This window comes from Peromyscus maniculatus, chromosome 12 (assembly GCF_049852395.1).
Source record: "Peromyscus maniculatus bairdii isolate BWxNUB_F1_BW_parent chromosome 12, HU_Pman_BW_mat_3.1, whole genome shotgun sequence".
In the NCBI taxonomy this organism is placed as follows: Eukaryota; Metazoa; Chordata; class Mammalia; order Rodentia; family Cricetidae; genus Peromyscus; species Peromyscus maniculatus.
In genome coordinates, this window is record NC_134863.1 from 63,594,595 (window position 1) to 63,612,725 (window position 18,131).

Sequence of the window (18,131 nt, forward strand, 5' to 3'; positions counted from 1 at the left end):
GTTTCTAGGAATCTTAAATTTTATAGTTTGCAAGTTATTTAGAAGCTTCAAGTAATGTTTAAAAATACGTAATCCTTTTTATGTGTAAATTCTACCTCCTAGAATTTTTTCAAAGAAATGCAGGCATGTGTTCTTGCAAAGGCTTAAAAAAGAATGCACATTCTCTAAAGAGAAAATCAGGTAAACAACATAGAGCATATTCAGAGGATTCAACACCATTCAGTAACTAAGCATTTAAACTGTTAAAAAACATGAAAGAATCTCAGAAAGTGTTGCTTGAGTCAAAAGGCAGACACAAAATTACCATGTTCTAGATAATTGCATTCATACACTTTTCAAGAATGGACAAACTTTACCAACAGTTAAAAAGAACACTTTTATTAAATTATGTGAATAGATTTAGCATGAATTTCTTCTCTCATATGCGTTATCAAGTTCTTTTGGGCTGCTTCTCATTTTGACATATTCTAGCTCAAATGAGGCATATAGTTTATACTCTCCAGTGATTACCTTATTTTTCTATTTTTTCATTGAACCACAATTATTAGTAGATCTATTGAATACCAATAATTTTCTAGCCATGTAGCCAACTTTTAATACTAAAACTCAATGGTTATAGCTATTAGATATAGGATACATATACAACTATTTGTGTGAAATTTGTAAGAATTGTCAATTCACCTACATGCCTGTATACCCATCCAGGGTGTACTAAATGCGTCTCTCAATATAAGTGGCCATAGTCAAGATGAACACTCAAAAACACAATCTACCTTGCTGTCCATGGAGAGATACTGAAGTCCAGACTGTTACTCACCAATTATTATTGGCTGTGGTTCACTTTTTACTCCAACCCCTGCACTTGTGCTAGCGGCCACTTCTACCCGGTATTGAATTCCAGGGAATAAGCCACCTATTACTACAGAACGGATGGCTGCATCCACAGTTTTGTTAATATGGAATCGTGTTTCATTTCCCAGACACCAGATCTATAGAAAAGGGAGAGTAAAAAGAGGTAGCATGATGTCTCCATTCTGGCAATTCAACTATTATAATTGAATACATACACAAAACAGACTAATCTATTTTATAGTTATATAAAAATTGTTTATAAATAATATTTATGGCCAGCCCTTGTGCTTTATGTATATTTATGTGCATTTGAGGGTGAGCAATATGACAAGCTGAAACTCTGTAATGTTCCTTTTCATCTCACTATTACCATGTGAGTTTACACTGAGCAATTTAGAAGGCACAGTGACTCTTTTGATAATTTAAATATCAAATTTAAAATGCCCATCACTTACATACATAAAATTTCATAATTTTCTCTGCTTAATTTATCAAAAAAATCTTTTATACATAATCCAATATAAATTTGATGACTGTGTATTTTGTTATGTCAATGGTCTAAAGTATACAGCTGAATAATTCATATTCCATTCAATAAAATATCACTTTAGGAAGTAGTTAACAGGATTAATTGATCTCAGTTACAGGAATTGATTAAAGTGAAATTAAAGTCAATGTGTACAAAGATATCAATAAATCTTAGTGTTGATCAAAATATATCTGTACATTACACATGCTTTAAACAAAATGGCAAGAAGGGTTCAGACGCAAATGTTGAAGTACCTGGGTTGTTATTTCAATATAAATTAAACTCTATGGCATGTTTTCATTGGAGATACAGAAATTGTTACTGTAAAATGGTTATGAAAGTTCTCAAGTATCTACATTTATTTTCTTATTTTACAATGTTTCATAACAAAATGCACATGCATGTGTATGAATGCATAACATTTGTTTCTGAAACAGGGAAGGTCTTGGAACATTTTTAGCAAGAGAAATCCTGTGAATGGTATATTTCATTTAAATAAGATACCTGTTTTACTGATGGAGGTGTACTTAGCCCTTATCTGAATGCATACCACTCTACCTAAATATGATAAACATATAATAGGTGAGAAATATCATGCTGTAACCTATTATTGCTATTTAATTAAGCTCAGGTTTAGAGTTTTCAGTCTTGGATGGCATAAAAACAAATCTTTATCTTCATTCACAAACATGTAAGGAGTGCTTAACTTTGTAATATTAGTACTGTCAGTCACACTGTATGACTTTAGAATTGACTTAGTTCTGTTACTATAAGGACATTTATCCTTCTTAAGCATGTTTGCTTAAAATATGATGGGATGATTAAACAAAAATATCTAATTAGCATATCCATTTGCTTCAGTGAGTTGACCAGTAATGTGACAAAGGTTTATTTTTTAATATCTTTTAGGAATAAAATTCAATCTGCATAGTTTAGCATGAAATTATTCTTCTCTTTTTCCATTCTGCCTATTTTTCCACACCAGCAATGAATTTCTGAAGTAAGGTCGAATTTCTAGTTACTGATACTTGCTCTACCTGGCATGCTACTTTCCAAATCCTAAAAGTATATGCAAATATATAAAAAATACTTTGAAAAAAATTCAATGAAAAAATAAATTCCAAAGTTTAATATATAATCATATCATGATTTACCCAAATTTATTATAAAAAGTTAGACACATTTAGTGTCTTGAACATCAGTGATAGTCATGGAACAACACGAACGTATTTTTTTTCTTTAGATTCCATCAATCCAAATATGAGATAATTATTTCTTCTATGCTATCAAAAATTTGTTTCAATGGTCATCCCAAGGGAAACTTCAATATGAGTTGGTACAGCAGTCCTGTTCCTTCCCCATCCATTTTAACTTTCCTAGTCCTCAGTTCATCTCTCCTTGATAATTCAGGTGAACTTTGTTTTAGTACAATCCTTACTTCTACCTCAAACCCCTCCTTCCATCGTTCCTGAGTCCCATTATACTGAAAACCATTCCACTCTCCATTGTCCAACTGAGTTCTACGTCTCCGACCTCGATGCTAGGTTCTCATAAGCTATGCTTTCTCACCCTTTCCTATCACACATCTGTCTCCAGACAGGCTCTGTTGAAGTAGTACTCAGATCTGCTGGGGTAGCTTGTCTGTGGGCCTCCCTTCATTGGCCCGGCTTACCTTATATTCCTGAATAATTCCGTTCTGGTGGTCTGGGGGTGGAGGATCCCAGGATACACTAATGCTTGTGCTGTTGTGGCTTCCAATGGTCAGCACAGTCACAGACTGGGGAGGGGCACTGGGGGCTGCAGAGGAAATCAACTGTATGTAAGCAGCAAGTTCTGGTATGCACATGCATACAATACATGAAAACAAAGAAAAGACCTTTAACGTTCTATGCTGCAGAGAAACTTCAGGGGACTGTCCAGGCAGCTGGTTGTTTCTGTCATAACTCACATTTTTTTGGAAGTCGCTTGTTTGCACTTCCTGTTTTACTAGGTCATATTATTTCCTTCTCGGGTGTCTGAGAGAGTTGAAGATTAGATAGTTGTAGTTACAGTTTTCCTCAATAAGAAATTCAGAAAAGAAGCTCATTAAGAGGTATTAAGTATGGAAGTTTGTAAGATATCATAAGATAGTTTTCTGTTGTTAATACAAGATAGGATAGAAAGTGAATTAGGTACATTTTGGATTCACCAAGATAGGATAGAGAATGGAATATTTTCTCTGAATTTGTCAAACACAAATGGACTAGATATTGTTGATATATTAATTGCTTGTATATATTGTATATAGTTATTTTACTTATTGTATATAGTTTTTTCTTATATTAGTTTTAATTTTTATTGTTTTTATTAGACAAAAGAAGGGAAAATGTTGTGATACTTTATTTGTGTTTTAATAAAAAAAAGCTTGCCTAATAAATAAATAAAGCCATTGTAAGTAAACACAAAAGTCATGCCATATTAGCACACAGCTCTAATCCTATCACTTGGTAGATAGGGATCTGTCTGGATCTCTGTGAGTTCAAAGCCACACTATAAACAGAGCCAGGTATGGTGGCACATGCCTTAAATTCCAACACTAGTCAACCATGGAGGTATGGAGGTCTGTACAGACAGACAGGAAGTGATAGAGCTGGGCAGGAAGAGGAACTGACATAGTTGGACAGAGAGCAAATCAGATGGCAGAACAGCAAGGCATATAGGCATGGATAGACAGGAAGTATCTCACATTTGTTAGCTGCAGATTTGGTGAGTGAAAGTTAGCTGTGGCTTTCCCTATTTTCTGATCTCTCAGGTTTTCACTCTTATATCTGGCTCTGTGTTCTTTTATTTAATAAGACCATTTAGAAATTCATCTACAGTTCTGCCTTCTAGTCACCCTGAATCTGCATATAATATTTGACCAGTGACAGCTTGTTCAAAATCAGGCTTTGAATTTAATGTGTAGTTTCAAGTGGTGCAATCAGTGGGAGAGCCAATAACAAACTAAAGAGCTTAAGAGCTACACTTAAGGTGTTTTTCTACGTTAGCCATGCCATGTGCTGCTAGTTTCCAATCTTTCCAAGGACCTCAGAAAGTGGAAACAACCCTTGGCTCAGTTTTGAGTAAGGGAGCCATATTGGAAGATTTTACTGAGGTCAACCTGTAAGTCAGAATTTAAAACCAGAATATTTTATTCTAAGAAGTTTGCATTTTTTTCTTTAATGCTTTTTTTGTTTTGTTTTGTTTTGTTTTGTTTTTTTTGTTTTGTTTTGTTTTGTTTTGTTTTTTTGATACAGGGTTTCTCTGTGTAGTTTTGGTGCCTGTCCTGGATCTCGCTCTGTAGACCAGGCCGGCCTTGAACTCATAGAGATTCATCTGGCTCTGCCTCCCGAGTGCTGGGATCAAGGGCATGTGCCACCACCACCTGGCCTCTTTAATACTCTCTAATGGCTATGTTTCTAGAAGAATTCATAATAATACTTGAACCAAAAGTATTTTCAGAGATTTATCCCAAAATGCAAACAAGCATTAGTTTCTAAACTGAGGGGTTTTGGGTATTGTTTGAGATAAGTAAAATAGAAATGCAATTATAAATCTCACCAACAAAAACAATGCTTTTCTTTCCATACTGGGAAAGTTAATTGACTATTAGGAACTATCTTATAATTTATAATTTAAAACATATTTTATGTGGCAGGGTAAGAGACTCTGCTAATAAAATTGAAAATGGGCTTATGTTGGGTCAAACGTGAAATGGAGATTTTTTTGAGTTCTGAGAGTCATTTTCTTCCTTTATAGTTTCTCCTATAACTAATTACAACCATGCTGAGAAGCAATGAGTGAGAAGCAGTTCCTGAATTTAGATTGCAGGGTCTCCCATTCAGGGATTCCCAGAGCTAGGAAACACTAATTGTGCAGAACTCAGCCATTTTCAGTGAACCTCTCAATTTAACTCAATAGTAGAAAGAGAAACATTGGAACATTTAGATAATGCTAAAAATCTGTCTAGAGATTTAGAACAAAGAATTATGGAGCACAAAAAGATTTCTATAAAACTATACATGCTTCATAGAGCCACAATTTACACTCCTTACAAATATCCTAAAATACCTTCCACAGGCCAGCTAAGGTGTCCCATATTTGGTAAATTTGTCCTGGCCTATTTCATTGGCATGACACATTTGCATTGAGATGTAAGACACGGAGAGACAGCTGCTAATACAGTTTGCTCCTGAATGTCCCTCTGTGTGACAGTACTGCTCCAGAATGTGGCACAGTGACATAAATCTGACCACTTGTCTACCAGCCTTGCAGTTATTAAGTAAGTAGACTGCACTGGAAACTAACACTTGGAAGCCGGCTTTCCCTTCTTGTTGCTGGCTAGGCGAGAACTCCAGGCCTGCTCCCTGACAGCTCAATTATTCTGCTACTCCACTCGCCTTTCTGCAGATTTGAAAGAACGTGAATCGCTGCTCATTGCTCCCAGACTAAGTCCAGCTGAGTCCATTTGTTACATTTACCAGGCCCCAGAAAACTGAGATAAATGTAGACAGAATGCTGACAAATGCCTAATCCACAGGAAAAGTCCACTGTGACTTTTGGAACAAGGCTTAAAGTTATCCTAAATTATAATTACTTTGTGACATTCACCGGTGGGACAAGTTTTTAGCATACATCAAGTAAAAGAATAAAAAAAAATATTAATAATGTTAGTATTTTTCTTGTTTTTATATTTACTAAAAGTAGTATGGTTTCAAATATATTCAATTTTGTCCATGTTGATGGACTGATCTCACTGCAAATCAATGTGAAGTTAATATTTTTATTTTGTATTATAGGAAATGTGTGACTTAAAAGCTGTTTGGTTGAGCACAGACATCTGCCTGTTAGTATTTGTAGTTTCCTTTCAAAAGGCTGTTTCTTGTATCATTTGACACAAACCATTTTTAGAATAAAGACTTTTATAGGAAGTGTGCCCACAAAGTCCATACACAAGCTGAAATGGAGTGGGGGGCTCAGAGTACTTGTGGTCTTGCCTTTTTACTCTAAGGGCAGCATGTACTAAAAGCCTTTCATTTACTGAAAGTAAAAAGACTGGCTAAAATCTACAGTACCCAAACAGTGGTCACCTCAAATAAGCCTGTTCTGTGTACTTGAGTGTGTTACAGAAGGGCTTCTGAAGCTACATGAGCTAGAGATCCTCACTAAAATAAAGAAATATATTATGATCAGTTCAAATGTACTGAAACAAGGTTTAGGACAAAGTGTAAGAAAAGATTAGATTCCGATTTTTTTTTCTTCTTTTTATTTATTGCCCTTTGCTCTTCTTGTCAGATATACATTCTGACTTCACACACACACACACACACACACACACACACACACACACACACACAAACACACACGTTCATACACCTCACACAAAACTTACACACACATCTCTCACTGACAAGTGTTTCCACCTTTTTACATATATATATTCTTCTTATATTCTCAGAATATAAGGAGAAAATTACCCTCCCTAGATTCAACTCTTCGATGATATTTTTCTGGTCTTCCAACTAATAAAAGTAAGAACTATATAGAAAACGGCTTAAATAAAATTTTTGTTTACATTAGAAACCTTTACTGACCTTCCTCAGTAGTACGGACCGTTTTTGATTCACTGTCCATTCCTTGGAACTCATTAAAATATGGTCTGACTTTAATTTCGTAAGTTACCCCCTTCTTCAGATTTGCTAGGACAGCACTCCTCTCAGTGGGGACTTTGGCATCTAGATTTTGCCATGCAGTTGAAGCTTGTAGGCCAGAAGTCTGCCGATACATCACTCTGTAGCCCTGAATAAACTGGGGTTGCCGATCCACCTGAAAAACAGCATGGGATAATTGATGGAAAAAGGGATGAAGTCACTGAGGAAATGGCCCATCTTTGTCCTCATCATAGCCACCTGATTGGTGCTAGGGCCTTCTCATTCATTTCCCTTCCTCTAATAATGTCCTTCAATTGCAAGTATGCATTGCTATTTTAGAATCTTTCTTAAATGATGAGTAGATCAATTGTCTCCTTGTCTGAAAATATCTTACACTAAGCTAGCCACACATGTTCTACCAGCACCACAGCTTATCGAGTTTCATTTCTCATTTGCTTTCTATTTCCCCAAATTCAACAACTTCCATTTTCCTGGTTTTCCTAAGTACTATGCCATGTGTTAACATCAATTCATTAATACCCTCTCCTCTATAACCTTTGTTGTTTTTCTTACTGATAGGTGCCAAGAACTTTGCTGACTTCTGAGTGTGAAAAGGGACAATGAAGGTGGATCCTTATTCTTTTTACAGTCCATGTGGAAGGAGGGCACTTGGTAATAATTATTCAAATAATTTTAAAGTTTCCATAACAAATAACCAGAAGCAAAGGCTCTGAATGTGATACCCTGGGAATTAAAACGTCTCGCGGGGAGAGGAAGCAGAGTTAGAGGGCAGATAATCTGAATGAAGAGTGGAGGTCACCCAAGAGATAAAGCAAAGGATAAGATTGCTTACACCCCTGTGTCTGGATAAGCTGCAGGAGAAATTAAGGCTGTGACCCCATCATGTTTAAAGTATATGATCACTTATCCCTGTTAGCAGTATCTAACTCTAAGTACAACATTTCAGCAGCCTCTTCTTCCTCTAATGGTGTTCAGGTTTCGATAGCTTCCATGTCTCTTCCCATATTAAATAGAAGTGTTTTTTTTTTTTAAACTAGAAGTCTGTGATTTTGAATGTGACTATCAAAATCTTTTTAATTTATGACACCTGGGTGAAGGCTCAGTTGGAAAACTGCCAGCCTTCTGAGCTTAAAAACCCTGAGTTAGAGTCTAGAACCCACATTGCCACAACTACAAGAAAAGCCAAGTTTTGCTGATGCATTCATAGCATTGGAGAGGGGAGACCGTGGGCTCATTGGCCAGCCAGCCATAACCCATTTGGCAAGTTCCAGAGCACTGACAGATACTAAGGGGTGCTAAGAATAGTGTCAGATGGGTATCAACTGCTGCATAGGCTTTCCCTCATTCCCTCTCTCTAAAAATCCCAAAGGCTGTTTTTTTTTTTTTTTTGAAGAGAAAAAATGATGTTTATTAGTTCTTCAAGAGTTTCATTCTATGTGTTTTGATTATATTCATACTTCCCCCAACTCTTCCTGGATTCACATCTCTTCCCTTCCTACCCGACATGATATACTTTTCTATTTTTAAATCCTTTAAGACAAATTTGTACTACCCAAATATTCTTGGATGTATGGTCTTGTACCAGAGAGTGGTCAACTTATCAATGGCTACCTACATACATTCATATAGAAAACTTTCTCCTTCCCAGCTGCTGGCAATTGCCAATAACACCATGGTTTGGGGTGGGAATGTGTGCCCAATGCCTGTCTCCATGCTGGGATTTGTTTTGACTTCGGTTTGCACAGGATGGGTACAAGCTGTCTCAACTGCTGCTCTTCTTCAGGGGTTTTATAGTTGCCTCATTTACAGGGGGAAATGCCTTTTAGGTTTTAGCAATAATAACAAAAAGATGTCAAATCATTTTACTAGTTTAGCTTGCTTCATAAATGAACAATTTGAACATGAACTGCAGTAGCTGCTTCTCCAATCAATACCCCATGTTACAGCTTGGAAGCCATGGACTCAGAAATGCAAAGCCAGCCAATTCACCATGAAAGTGTAAAGACTAGTGAACAAGAAATGAAATGACCTCATTTTAAGACAACCATGGAGAAATAAAATAAGGATATGAGTTTTGACTAGGGCTTAAAAATTCAATTATCAGCATGCTATAAACAAAAGGGTTTTCTTGTATATATTAACTTCTAATCTTTATTGTTTAGTTGTAGTATGACATCTTTTGAGAGAAAGAAACAAATGGATGAATAACAGATCACATGATTGTTTTCACAAAGTAAAAAAAAAATGCAAAATTTCAATTAAACAGAATAAACAAAGGAATTGTTTCTCTTTAGAATGCTCTAGCTAGAAGCTTTGAAAATGCATGTATTTCTTACAAGTAAACCTTCAGCTGATAAATGAGTCTCAAAAACTAGAAATTCCTTCTTGTAGTTGACGGATTTTAACCCCTAAAGATTCTCTGGAATTAGAGTCACACTTTTATGAGGATATATCAAGAAAAATTAAGCTCAAGCCTAAAGTGGAACTTCATGCATGACCTTAGAATGCTCAGCCGTGCTACCAATTTGTGTTTGTAACAAACTGACGTAATTTTTGAAAGCAGAAGTTGCGCTAACATAAAATTAGGCAACCAAGGAACAAAATTTAAATTCATGAGAACCAGAGAGAATTGCCTTTCATCAAAACTGCCAGAGTTTACAAAAAAAAATCCTTGCTGCGTATGTTATAACAACATTAAGCTTACATTTTATAAACTTCTCTGAATTCCCTTTAAGTGAATTTATATACTGAAAGAAAGACATAACTCACAATAATAGCTTGTTAATACTGAAAGAAGCAAGCTGTGTTTTTAAGAAAAACATTAAACAGCTGTTTGGAGATGAAGGGAGTCTGTAAATCAGGGCAAATTGGTTTTACCCATGTTTGGATTTCATTAATTAAGTGTTTTAGGTACTTTATGAAGCTAATGTTTACTACACAGCATTGCTCTCTCACTCCAGTGAGCACTGCCATCAACCAGTGGATAGTAATGGTCTCCTTAATAACAAGAGTTTAACTTAATCTTGTGCAGTTGGGAGGCACTGCTTGGGGCGGGGAGGGGGTGTTATTACAGGTGAAAGCAAAAAGGGAAATGCTGAAAGTGGACCTGAAAAACTGGTGAGCATTGAGTGAGGAGAGGTTCTATCCTATTCACTCTAGCTCATCTTGACAGGTGATCATTTCCAAATGATGTCTTATGCTTGCTAGTAATTTTATTAATAAACAGGTTAGTCTATGGATGCTCTGTTAGTATTTATTCTAATCAATGTCTAGTCACAGATTCTTGGGGTTTAAATCTCTAAGCTAAAAAAAAATAGCATTTATGACAGCTATCTTTTTGTGTTCAGGAGGAAATAGAAAGACATAGAGAACGCCTGTCTTCCAGCTGTATCACCTGATTTGATTTCTGCCTTCACCTGTTTGACTCTCTGAGCTTAAGAATGCTTCCTTTCGTCAGCTAGCACATGGCACGGGGGCAGGAAAGACTGAAATCATGAATGGAAGTGAATGAACCCTGGAGTCTGTGGAGATGAGCATTTACAGGGCATTTTTTGTCAAAAAAAAAAAAAAGACATACTAAAAAAGAAGGAATCCACATTTTTTACTGAACTGCCAAAAGCTATGTTCACTATATATAGCTTCACTTAAAAAAAAATATAAGAGAACAGAATCCTCCACCTGAACAGGAAATCCCAAAGAATTTTCTTTGGTGAGCCAGTTGCTAAGTGCTTTAGCTTGTTTTAGTGGGGTTCTGGAAAGTGACTTTGACAATCACTCATTGCAGGCCAAGTATCATGGTGCTGAATAAACAAGGGGTCTTTAACTCTTCCTTTCCTTGAACCACACCACCACCACCATAAAATCATCCTTTTTTCAAACTAAGTATTTCTTATTCTACTTCCTCTGTAGAACAGTTTTTAAAATTAATTTCATCTACCCTTATTATTTTACTGGTCAATTTTAGCAAAAGGTCCCTGCTAATTATTTGGCATGCACATTAGCCTTTGGTATAGCTTGGGAGGTGAATGGATTTTTCCAGCACAAAAGTCATGTACATTTTTTTATTGACACCTGAAGGCCGTTGTGAGCCACTTCAGGTGGTCTTAACACTAACAGGAACTAAAATATTCTTGTCCTCACCCCCCAGCACACCTGACTCTAAAATACTGTAAGTGCAATAACTTAAGTAAGCTATACAAACTCCCTCTGTTTTCTTTTATAATAAATTGCTACTCAACTAAATAGCATTTAAATATTATTTCAATGGCTCCTGTTCTAATATATAATGCCTCTATAGTTCCCAATCTAGATGTATATTAAATTAATGCTATGATATTTTTTGGTGTATAATATACCTAAACAACTCTTTGACTGAATTTTTTGTGGGTTTCAACTGGATTTGTTCCCCTACAGTGGCACTTAAGGTCTGGAATACACTCTGTACTGAAAAATGGCCTTGAATTGGACTTGTTCAGTGTAATTAATATTAAGAGGGAACCCAAACAATTTTTTATTTTGTTTTATATTCTCAAATAATTTTACTAAGTAATTAATAAAAATAAATATTTTTGTCTCAACCTGATTAGTTGAAAAGTTAGTGTAAGGTGTGATAAAATTGTTTCTCTCTAATGATCTGGAAGACAAGAGGTGAAATACTAGTTTAGTTTTTAAACATATTTAGCTAATTCCAAAACAATGACCACAGATGCATACAGTTAAATATATCTCAAGTAGTTATTAAAGAAATGAAAGTTGGAATCATAATGATGCACCACTGAATATCCACTAGAGTGTTAAGTTTTGATGAATGGGAGAAAAACTGGAAAGAATTTGGAAGAGACCAGTATACCCTGACTTTACTAGCTGGAATAAACGAACATTTAGAAAATATTCAGCAAGTTTACTAAAATGTTTAGTGTCAAGTTAACACAGTGTTCAAAAATGCTTAGGAATATGCCAAAGGTAAGTGAAAATGTCTGCATTAAAACTATCCACAAAGAATTGTGGAAACATTATTCATAATAGCCAACAAAATGAAACATTTCAAAGGTTTACCAAGTAAATCTATACTTATACCAAGTATAAGAAGAGAATATGGACTGTGCATAAAAGAAAATATTATTTATGACTACTTCACATGGAAAAAATTAGATATAATAGATTTTATATAGGTACACTGACAGTAATAAAGTACTAATACCTATTATAATATGAGAGCAACTCAACAACAAGGTGCTGGGTGAAGCCAGATACAAAATGATCTCTGTGATTCCTCACACGGTAACACTCCATGATATGTAAATCTATATAAATGTAGCATTTATTGGGTGAAGAGGGGTAAGGATGAGTGTGGAAGGGAATGGTCACTAATGGTCACAGGGTTTCATTCTGGGATGATTTCACCATTCTAAAAATTAGTTTTGGTGATGATCTCAAAACACTCGTCATGAGAAAAGTATTCACTTGTATCCTACAACTTTGGCATGTTAACTTCAGTTCAGTAAAGCTCTTAGAAGTAAGGACAGGGAAGGTCTTATTTCTATTACAAGTTACTTATTACTCTTCATACAGTTTCATCTACTGAATATTTTCTTTGTTTTCCTTGATTGCATCTTGATTTAAAATGGTGAGTGTTTTAAATTTAGTTTTAGGCTTAATCTGCCTTTTTTTTTTCCTTGAAAAAATTCCAAATATGTTTTGTGGTGGTACATAGAGACTAATCTAATCTCTAAATACTTACCGTCCATGTGACTTGAACAGTTGTAGGTGTCAGAACAACTGGAGTATGGAGACGAACGATGACATCCCCTAGTTCTTTCTGTACTTGTCTGTGGTCCACTCCTTGTGCTGGGGGGCTGATATCTGTAGTTAGAGGAGAAAGTCATTCCTAATTTCAAAATTCATTATTAAACTCTAGTGCATTTGCTATAATCTAATTTAGAACTAACTGCCAGATGGATTAAAATGTCTCATGACAGCCAGGCAGCAGTAGTGCACACCTTTAATCCCAGCACCCGGGAGGCAGAGCCGGGCAGATCTCTGTGAGTTCAAGGCCAGCCTGGTCTATAGAGATTCAGGACAGGCACCAAAACTACAAGGTTAAACCCTGTCTCAAAAAATAAAAAGTCTCATGACAAGTCAATTTAAGTCAATTTGGCATACAAATATAAACACATGTATATAAAAATGAATGGGTGTGTGTGTGTGTGTGTGTGTGTGTGTGTGTGTGTGTGTGTGTGTATTCCATGATGGTATGGAATATTTGTTATTTTTATCTTTATCAAAAATTGCTATTTACAAAAGAACCTTTGTAACTGCATTCCCACATAGATGTATTGTTTTTGGAAGATCACTAGATTATGGGTTAGACTGAAGTCTGTGCCCTAATAACCTGTCTAGAAAGATCGTTTCTATACAGATGTTAGGGCACTGAAGGATTTTCAAGTTGTATTTTAAAACATATCTGAAACTGCATATTAGAGGCTTTTTTTTTCATTTCTTGGCCTGATCAGCAGGTTATGTTTTCCTACTCTGTGACCTATTTTCATTTGAGTCATAGATTGAAAAAATTGAGAGCCTGAGGAAATGAATTCAGTCATTAATGGAACAGAGTGAGATTGAGAATAAAACAAATGAACATTTTGCAATACTGAAAAAATTTTACTGGTAAAATGCTCCCCAAATATCAGTTTGGGCCAGAATTCCATCACCTAGAAAGAAATCCTATAGCTACCTTGTTGGAGCAAGAGAGAAAATGAAGAAATAAATATGCTCCCATGAATGACACGTACTCAGCCCTAAATTACTATTTTCTTATACCCCCTTTACCTAAAAAGCATTCTATTACTACATTCAATGATAAAATATTCATCCTAAAGTCTTTATGAAAATAATTAAAAATTACATACATTCAAACCCATCAATTTGATCTCAAACATTAAAAGTTACCCATATGCAAATAGATCTCTTTAACCAACCCACTTCAATGTCAAGGTAACGTTTTCCCTAAAACTATTTGATTTAAATAAGGATGTCCAATTCTAAATTATTTATTTCCTTAATTTCTTCTGTCTTTTCCTCATTTTATTATGCAACATTCTCACAAAAGCGCAAGGTGTAACTTAAGTTGGGTGCATTAACTTACACTGTGACATAAATAATTAGGAATCACATAATCCGCTTTCTTTAATTTCTACCTTTTTCATCTTCAGCATTAACAACAAAGTAAAACATGAATTGATTTAGAACAATGTGTTCCTTTATCTGAATACTATTAACCTTTGCTGATGTATGTATGGTCTACTCTGATATTTACCTGAAAGTATTTAGGAGGTTTAATGAAGGAAATGATTTTCAAAGTACATGGTCATGAAAGCCTTTGAAAACTCAGACCTCAAAGGCCAATACGTTCTTTGAAAAGGAGTGCTGTGTAGATTGCCAAACAGCTGAATGTGTGACATCAAAAATGAGACTGACATTCAGACACAAAACATGGGTTTTCCTATTAAGTATCTGTTAAGAGAATATAGGTCTTCAGCTCTTTGAAGTTTCTCAGCTGGAACAAGCCAGATCACAAAAGAACTTCATTAATCTTTGTTGATCTTTTCATTGAGAGTTTTATTCTGAAGCAAGCTTTAGTGACTGGTACAGTTACTGAATATCATGAGGGTGAGCTCCCCTCTGTCACGCCAGAGGTTTCCCAACCTTGTTCTTCTTCTACCTCCAACTGCAGCTGCACACACAATGACCACAATGACCGCTAGCCACATGGGTGGCACTAACGGACATTCTCAAATTTCTTGACTTAAAAAAAAAAAAAACACACATCTCTTCCCTGTCACAATCAGTCATTTAATTTACTCATTCAATCCAGACACATTAAAAGCGGCTGCACAGGGATGAGGCAAAATGTAACGACTTTCAGGCCTTCAAAGTCTTTGTTGTGCTTTTTCTCTCTCTGGAGACAGGTTCTTTACCTACATACCCTTCATCATCATGGAAAATTAAGCACACTATGGCGGAAAGAACAAAAGCAAAGTATCATCCCCTCCTCCCTCAACTGTCATTATGTCAGCCACGTTACCATCACGTGGTGACTTTATTTGACTTCATTCCTTTACCGCACCCTTCTCTGTGATAATGGCATGCTCGTCACTACCTCTGAACTACATTGTAATTATAATAATATTTTATGGCGGCATGGTGCTTTTCATAGCATAAAAATACTACTTTGAATTATATCTCGTTCAAAAGCTCTTACAAATAAGAAATAATTAACCCTCTCAAGAACCCTGTGGGGAGTTGGTTGTGACATACAATAAAGGCCCCCTTTTCTATTGTACTAACTCCTTCTTTTAGTCTTAGGATAGGAAGGGATAATACAGTATTCTTTATAAAACCCACACTTTACTGACTCAGTAGCAAGGACAGGTTACAAAAAAGGAGAAGAAAACTTCCATTTTGAAATTAATCATTTTAATATTCTAGGAGATGTGGTAGCATATTAGTAAGAAAAATCACCTGTACTAAGAAAAAAAGGTTTATTTATTCTTTTCTGAAATAAATATCTCCTTGAAATGACTGATTAAAAAAAAAGACAATATGGGGTGGTTGTTAAACATTGGCACCATATCACATAGAAAGCATGCTAACCTAACTCAGGGCACTGAGTGCCTCCCCTCTTTGGACGTGAAGCCTGAAAATATATGTCTAACAGATTCAGGGTCATTGGTAATCCTACTGAAAATCCACACTAGGAAAGCCATTTTCCTGATAAAACAAAACAAAACAAACACAGAACCCAGAAACAGGAAAAGGAATCCGGGCACTCTTGTTTGGCATCTGTTTTTTAAAGGGTTTATTATTTTTTTTTCTATTATATAACAGAGAATGAGAAACTTTTTCTTCTTCATTCAGAGACTCTCAAATACTACACATGTATCCAACTGTTTGTTTGATTTACTTACATAGAACCTGAGAGCTCTGAAAGAATACCTCATAGTAATGCAGGGACAGACCCCAGAGAATCATACACAATTAGCTTGTACACATTCTCTTTGCTCATACAACCTCCATTGTCTTAAGTTGATATACCATCCCAATGCCATCATTTTTAGCAGCTACTGAAATTACCTTGTGTACGTACAGGATCCGACATAGGGCTTGGGTCACTGAGACCTTGGGGGTTGATCGCTCTGACCATGAACAAGTAGATTGTATTGGGCCTCAGCCCTCTTACAGTATAGAGAGTTGTCTTAACGTGGTTTGCCACTGTCTGCCAGCTATTGCTCACTGACTGGCTGAAATAAGAACAGAAACTGATTTAAAAACTATTCATAATACTATAACAAATGGAGTTGAGTGTCAATGACAAAGGTCAATGGCTGAAAATTAAACACATACACACACAACACTTGAAGTGTTCAGCCCAATAATGAAACATTTGGATGAATTCATTTTATTCCACAACAAAGCCGAGCCCACCTAACAGAGTGCCATGCACAACAAAATTAAACTCAGCCCAGAAGATGTGACAGCCCTTTGCTAAATGCACAGCAGCCCACTAAATGAATACCTGTAAAAGGAACAGAGGCCAAAATCACAACATCAAATTTATACAATAAATATGGTCCTCATAGATGCATATGTATATACCTTGCAAAGAATTAACCTGCAGAAAGAATAAATGGGCTACAGAGTAATTTATGCCAATACATTTTCCTGTAACAAGTTGTGTTTTCTTTTGCATCAATTCCACATGCAATTTTATAATAGAGCCTTCTAAAACTACATATCTGTAAAAGAAGAAAGGAAGCATATAATGAATATTTTCCCTTGGTTACATTTTTAATAAAATTGTACATTACACGGTATTGTGATCTCTCATCTCTAAACGATGAAGTATCAGATTCTGTGTATGGACCCTTCTTCAACTTGCTATAATGGATGTCATGTTAGAACACTGTACCTAAGGTCAAGTGCTATTTTGCTAAAAATAATAAGAAAATGTGATTTTTAGGTCCTTTTATTTTAGCATCAACAATATCTTTAGGCATCAAACATAAAGCGTAGTGAAAATTACAATTTGAAAATACGTATCTGCCATTAACTTAAAAATGGAACAGAAAAGCTTAACACAAAAATATATCATTTGTCCTGATAGTGATAAAAGACAGTGGCTGTCTTTCAAACTGCGGAAAAATCAAACAAAATCATAGTGAAACTGAATGTAAAAATAAAGTTTGTACATTTTTCTATTTGTACTTTATCAAGTTTAGATCAAACAATGTAGTAAAAGGCCATGATTTATCAACCATACCTCTGTAGTCAAGAAAACTATTTCACATATCACATTGAAATGTCTTTTCATTCAATAACTAGAAGCACAAGGAATTGATTTCTTAACAAGTATAGAGAAAAATGAAATTATGAAATCACCAGAAAGTGGATGGATCTGGAAAGTATTATTAAGCAACGTGACTCAAAGTGAGAAAAAAAAAAACCCTACAATTTCTCCCTTGAATATGGAGCCTATCCTCTAATGTGTGTGTGTGTGTGTGTGTGTGTGTGTGTGTGTACACAATGGTCAGGTGAAAAAATGAGGGAGCCAATGTTACAAAATACCTCTTTATAGACATAAGAATAGACAATGAATTTTATTTTTAATCTTATTATTAAATAAATAATGAAAATTTTATACCCAATTTTTAATAAAGTAAAAAAAAATAAGTGAATTTCTTTAAGTACATGAACTTGTTCTTGTCATAAAGCAACAGGGTTGATCAGGTGAAATTGGAGATACCGTAACTAAGACAAAAGTCTAATGGAGTAATGAAACAGGAATTGTCTCATACCTGAAAGCTTCAATGATATATGCACTTGCTGGAAGAACTCCAGGTGTACCTGGTTGCCAGGATAAGGTAACACTGTTCTTAGTAACATCAGTGACCTGTGGTTTGGATGGTGGCCCCGGCAGGTCATTTATATCATAATTTTTACTGATTGTTGCTCCAGATTCTGTAGAGGACAAACAGGGTAGACTTTGTTCCTGATTTTGTAAG

The 18,131-nt window shown here is 35.4% G+C and overlaps 1 protein-coding gene across 15 annotated transcripts in view; it reads right to left on the minus strand.

The window, feature by feature from the left end:
* Positions 1–18,131, minus strand: part of Robo2 (roundabout guidance receptor 2) — a 523,875-nt gene that overhangs the window by 60,493 nt on the left and 445,251 nt on the right. For all 15 annotated transcript variants that reach the window (XM_076549117.1, XM_042259491.2, XM_076549116.1 and 12 more), the window contains 6 exons: positions 17,925–18,087; positions 16,204–16,370; positions 12,812–12,933; positions 6,994–7,225; positions 3,054–3,178; positions 818–989 (listed from right to left, as the gene is read on the minus strand). In XM_076549117.1, the coding sequence (XP_076405232.1) occupies positions 818–989; positions 3,054–3,178; positions 6,994–7,225; positions 12,812–12,933; positions 16,204–16,370; positions 17,925–18,087 (981 nt within the window). The remainder of the gene's footprint in view (positions 1–817; positions 990–3,053; positions 3,179–6,993; positions 7,226–12,811; positions 12,934–16,203; positions 16,371–17,924; positions 18,088–18,131) is intronic.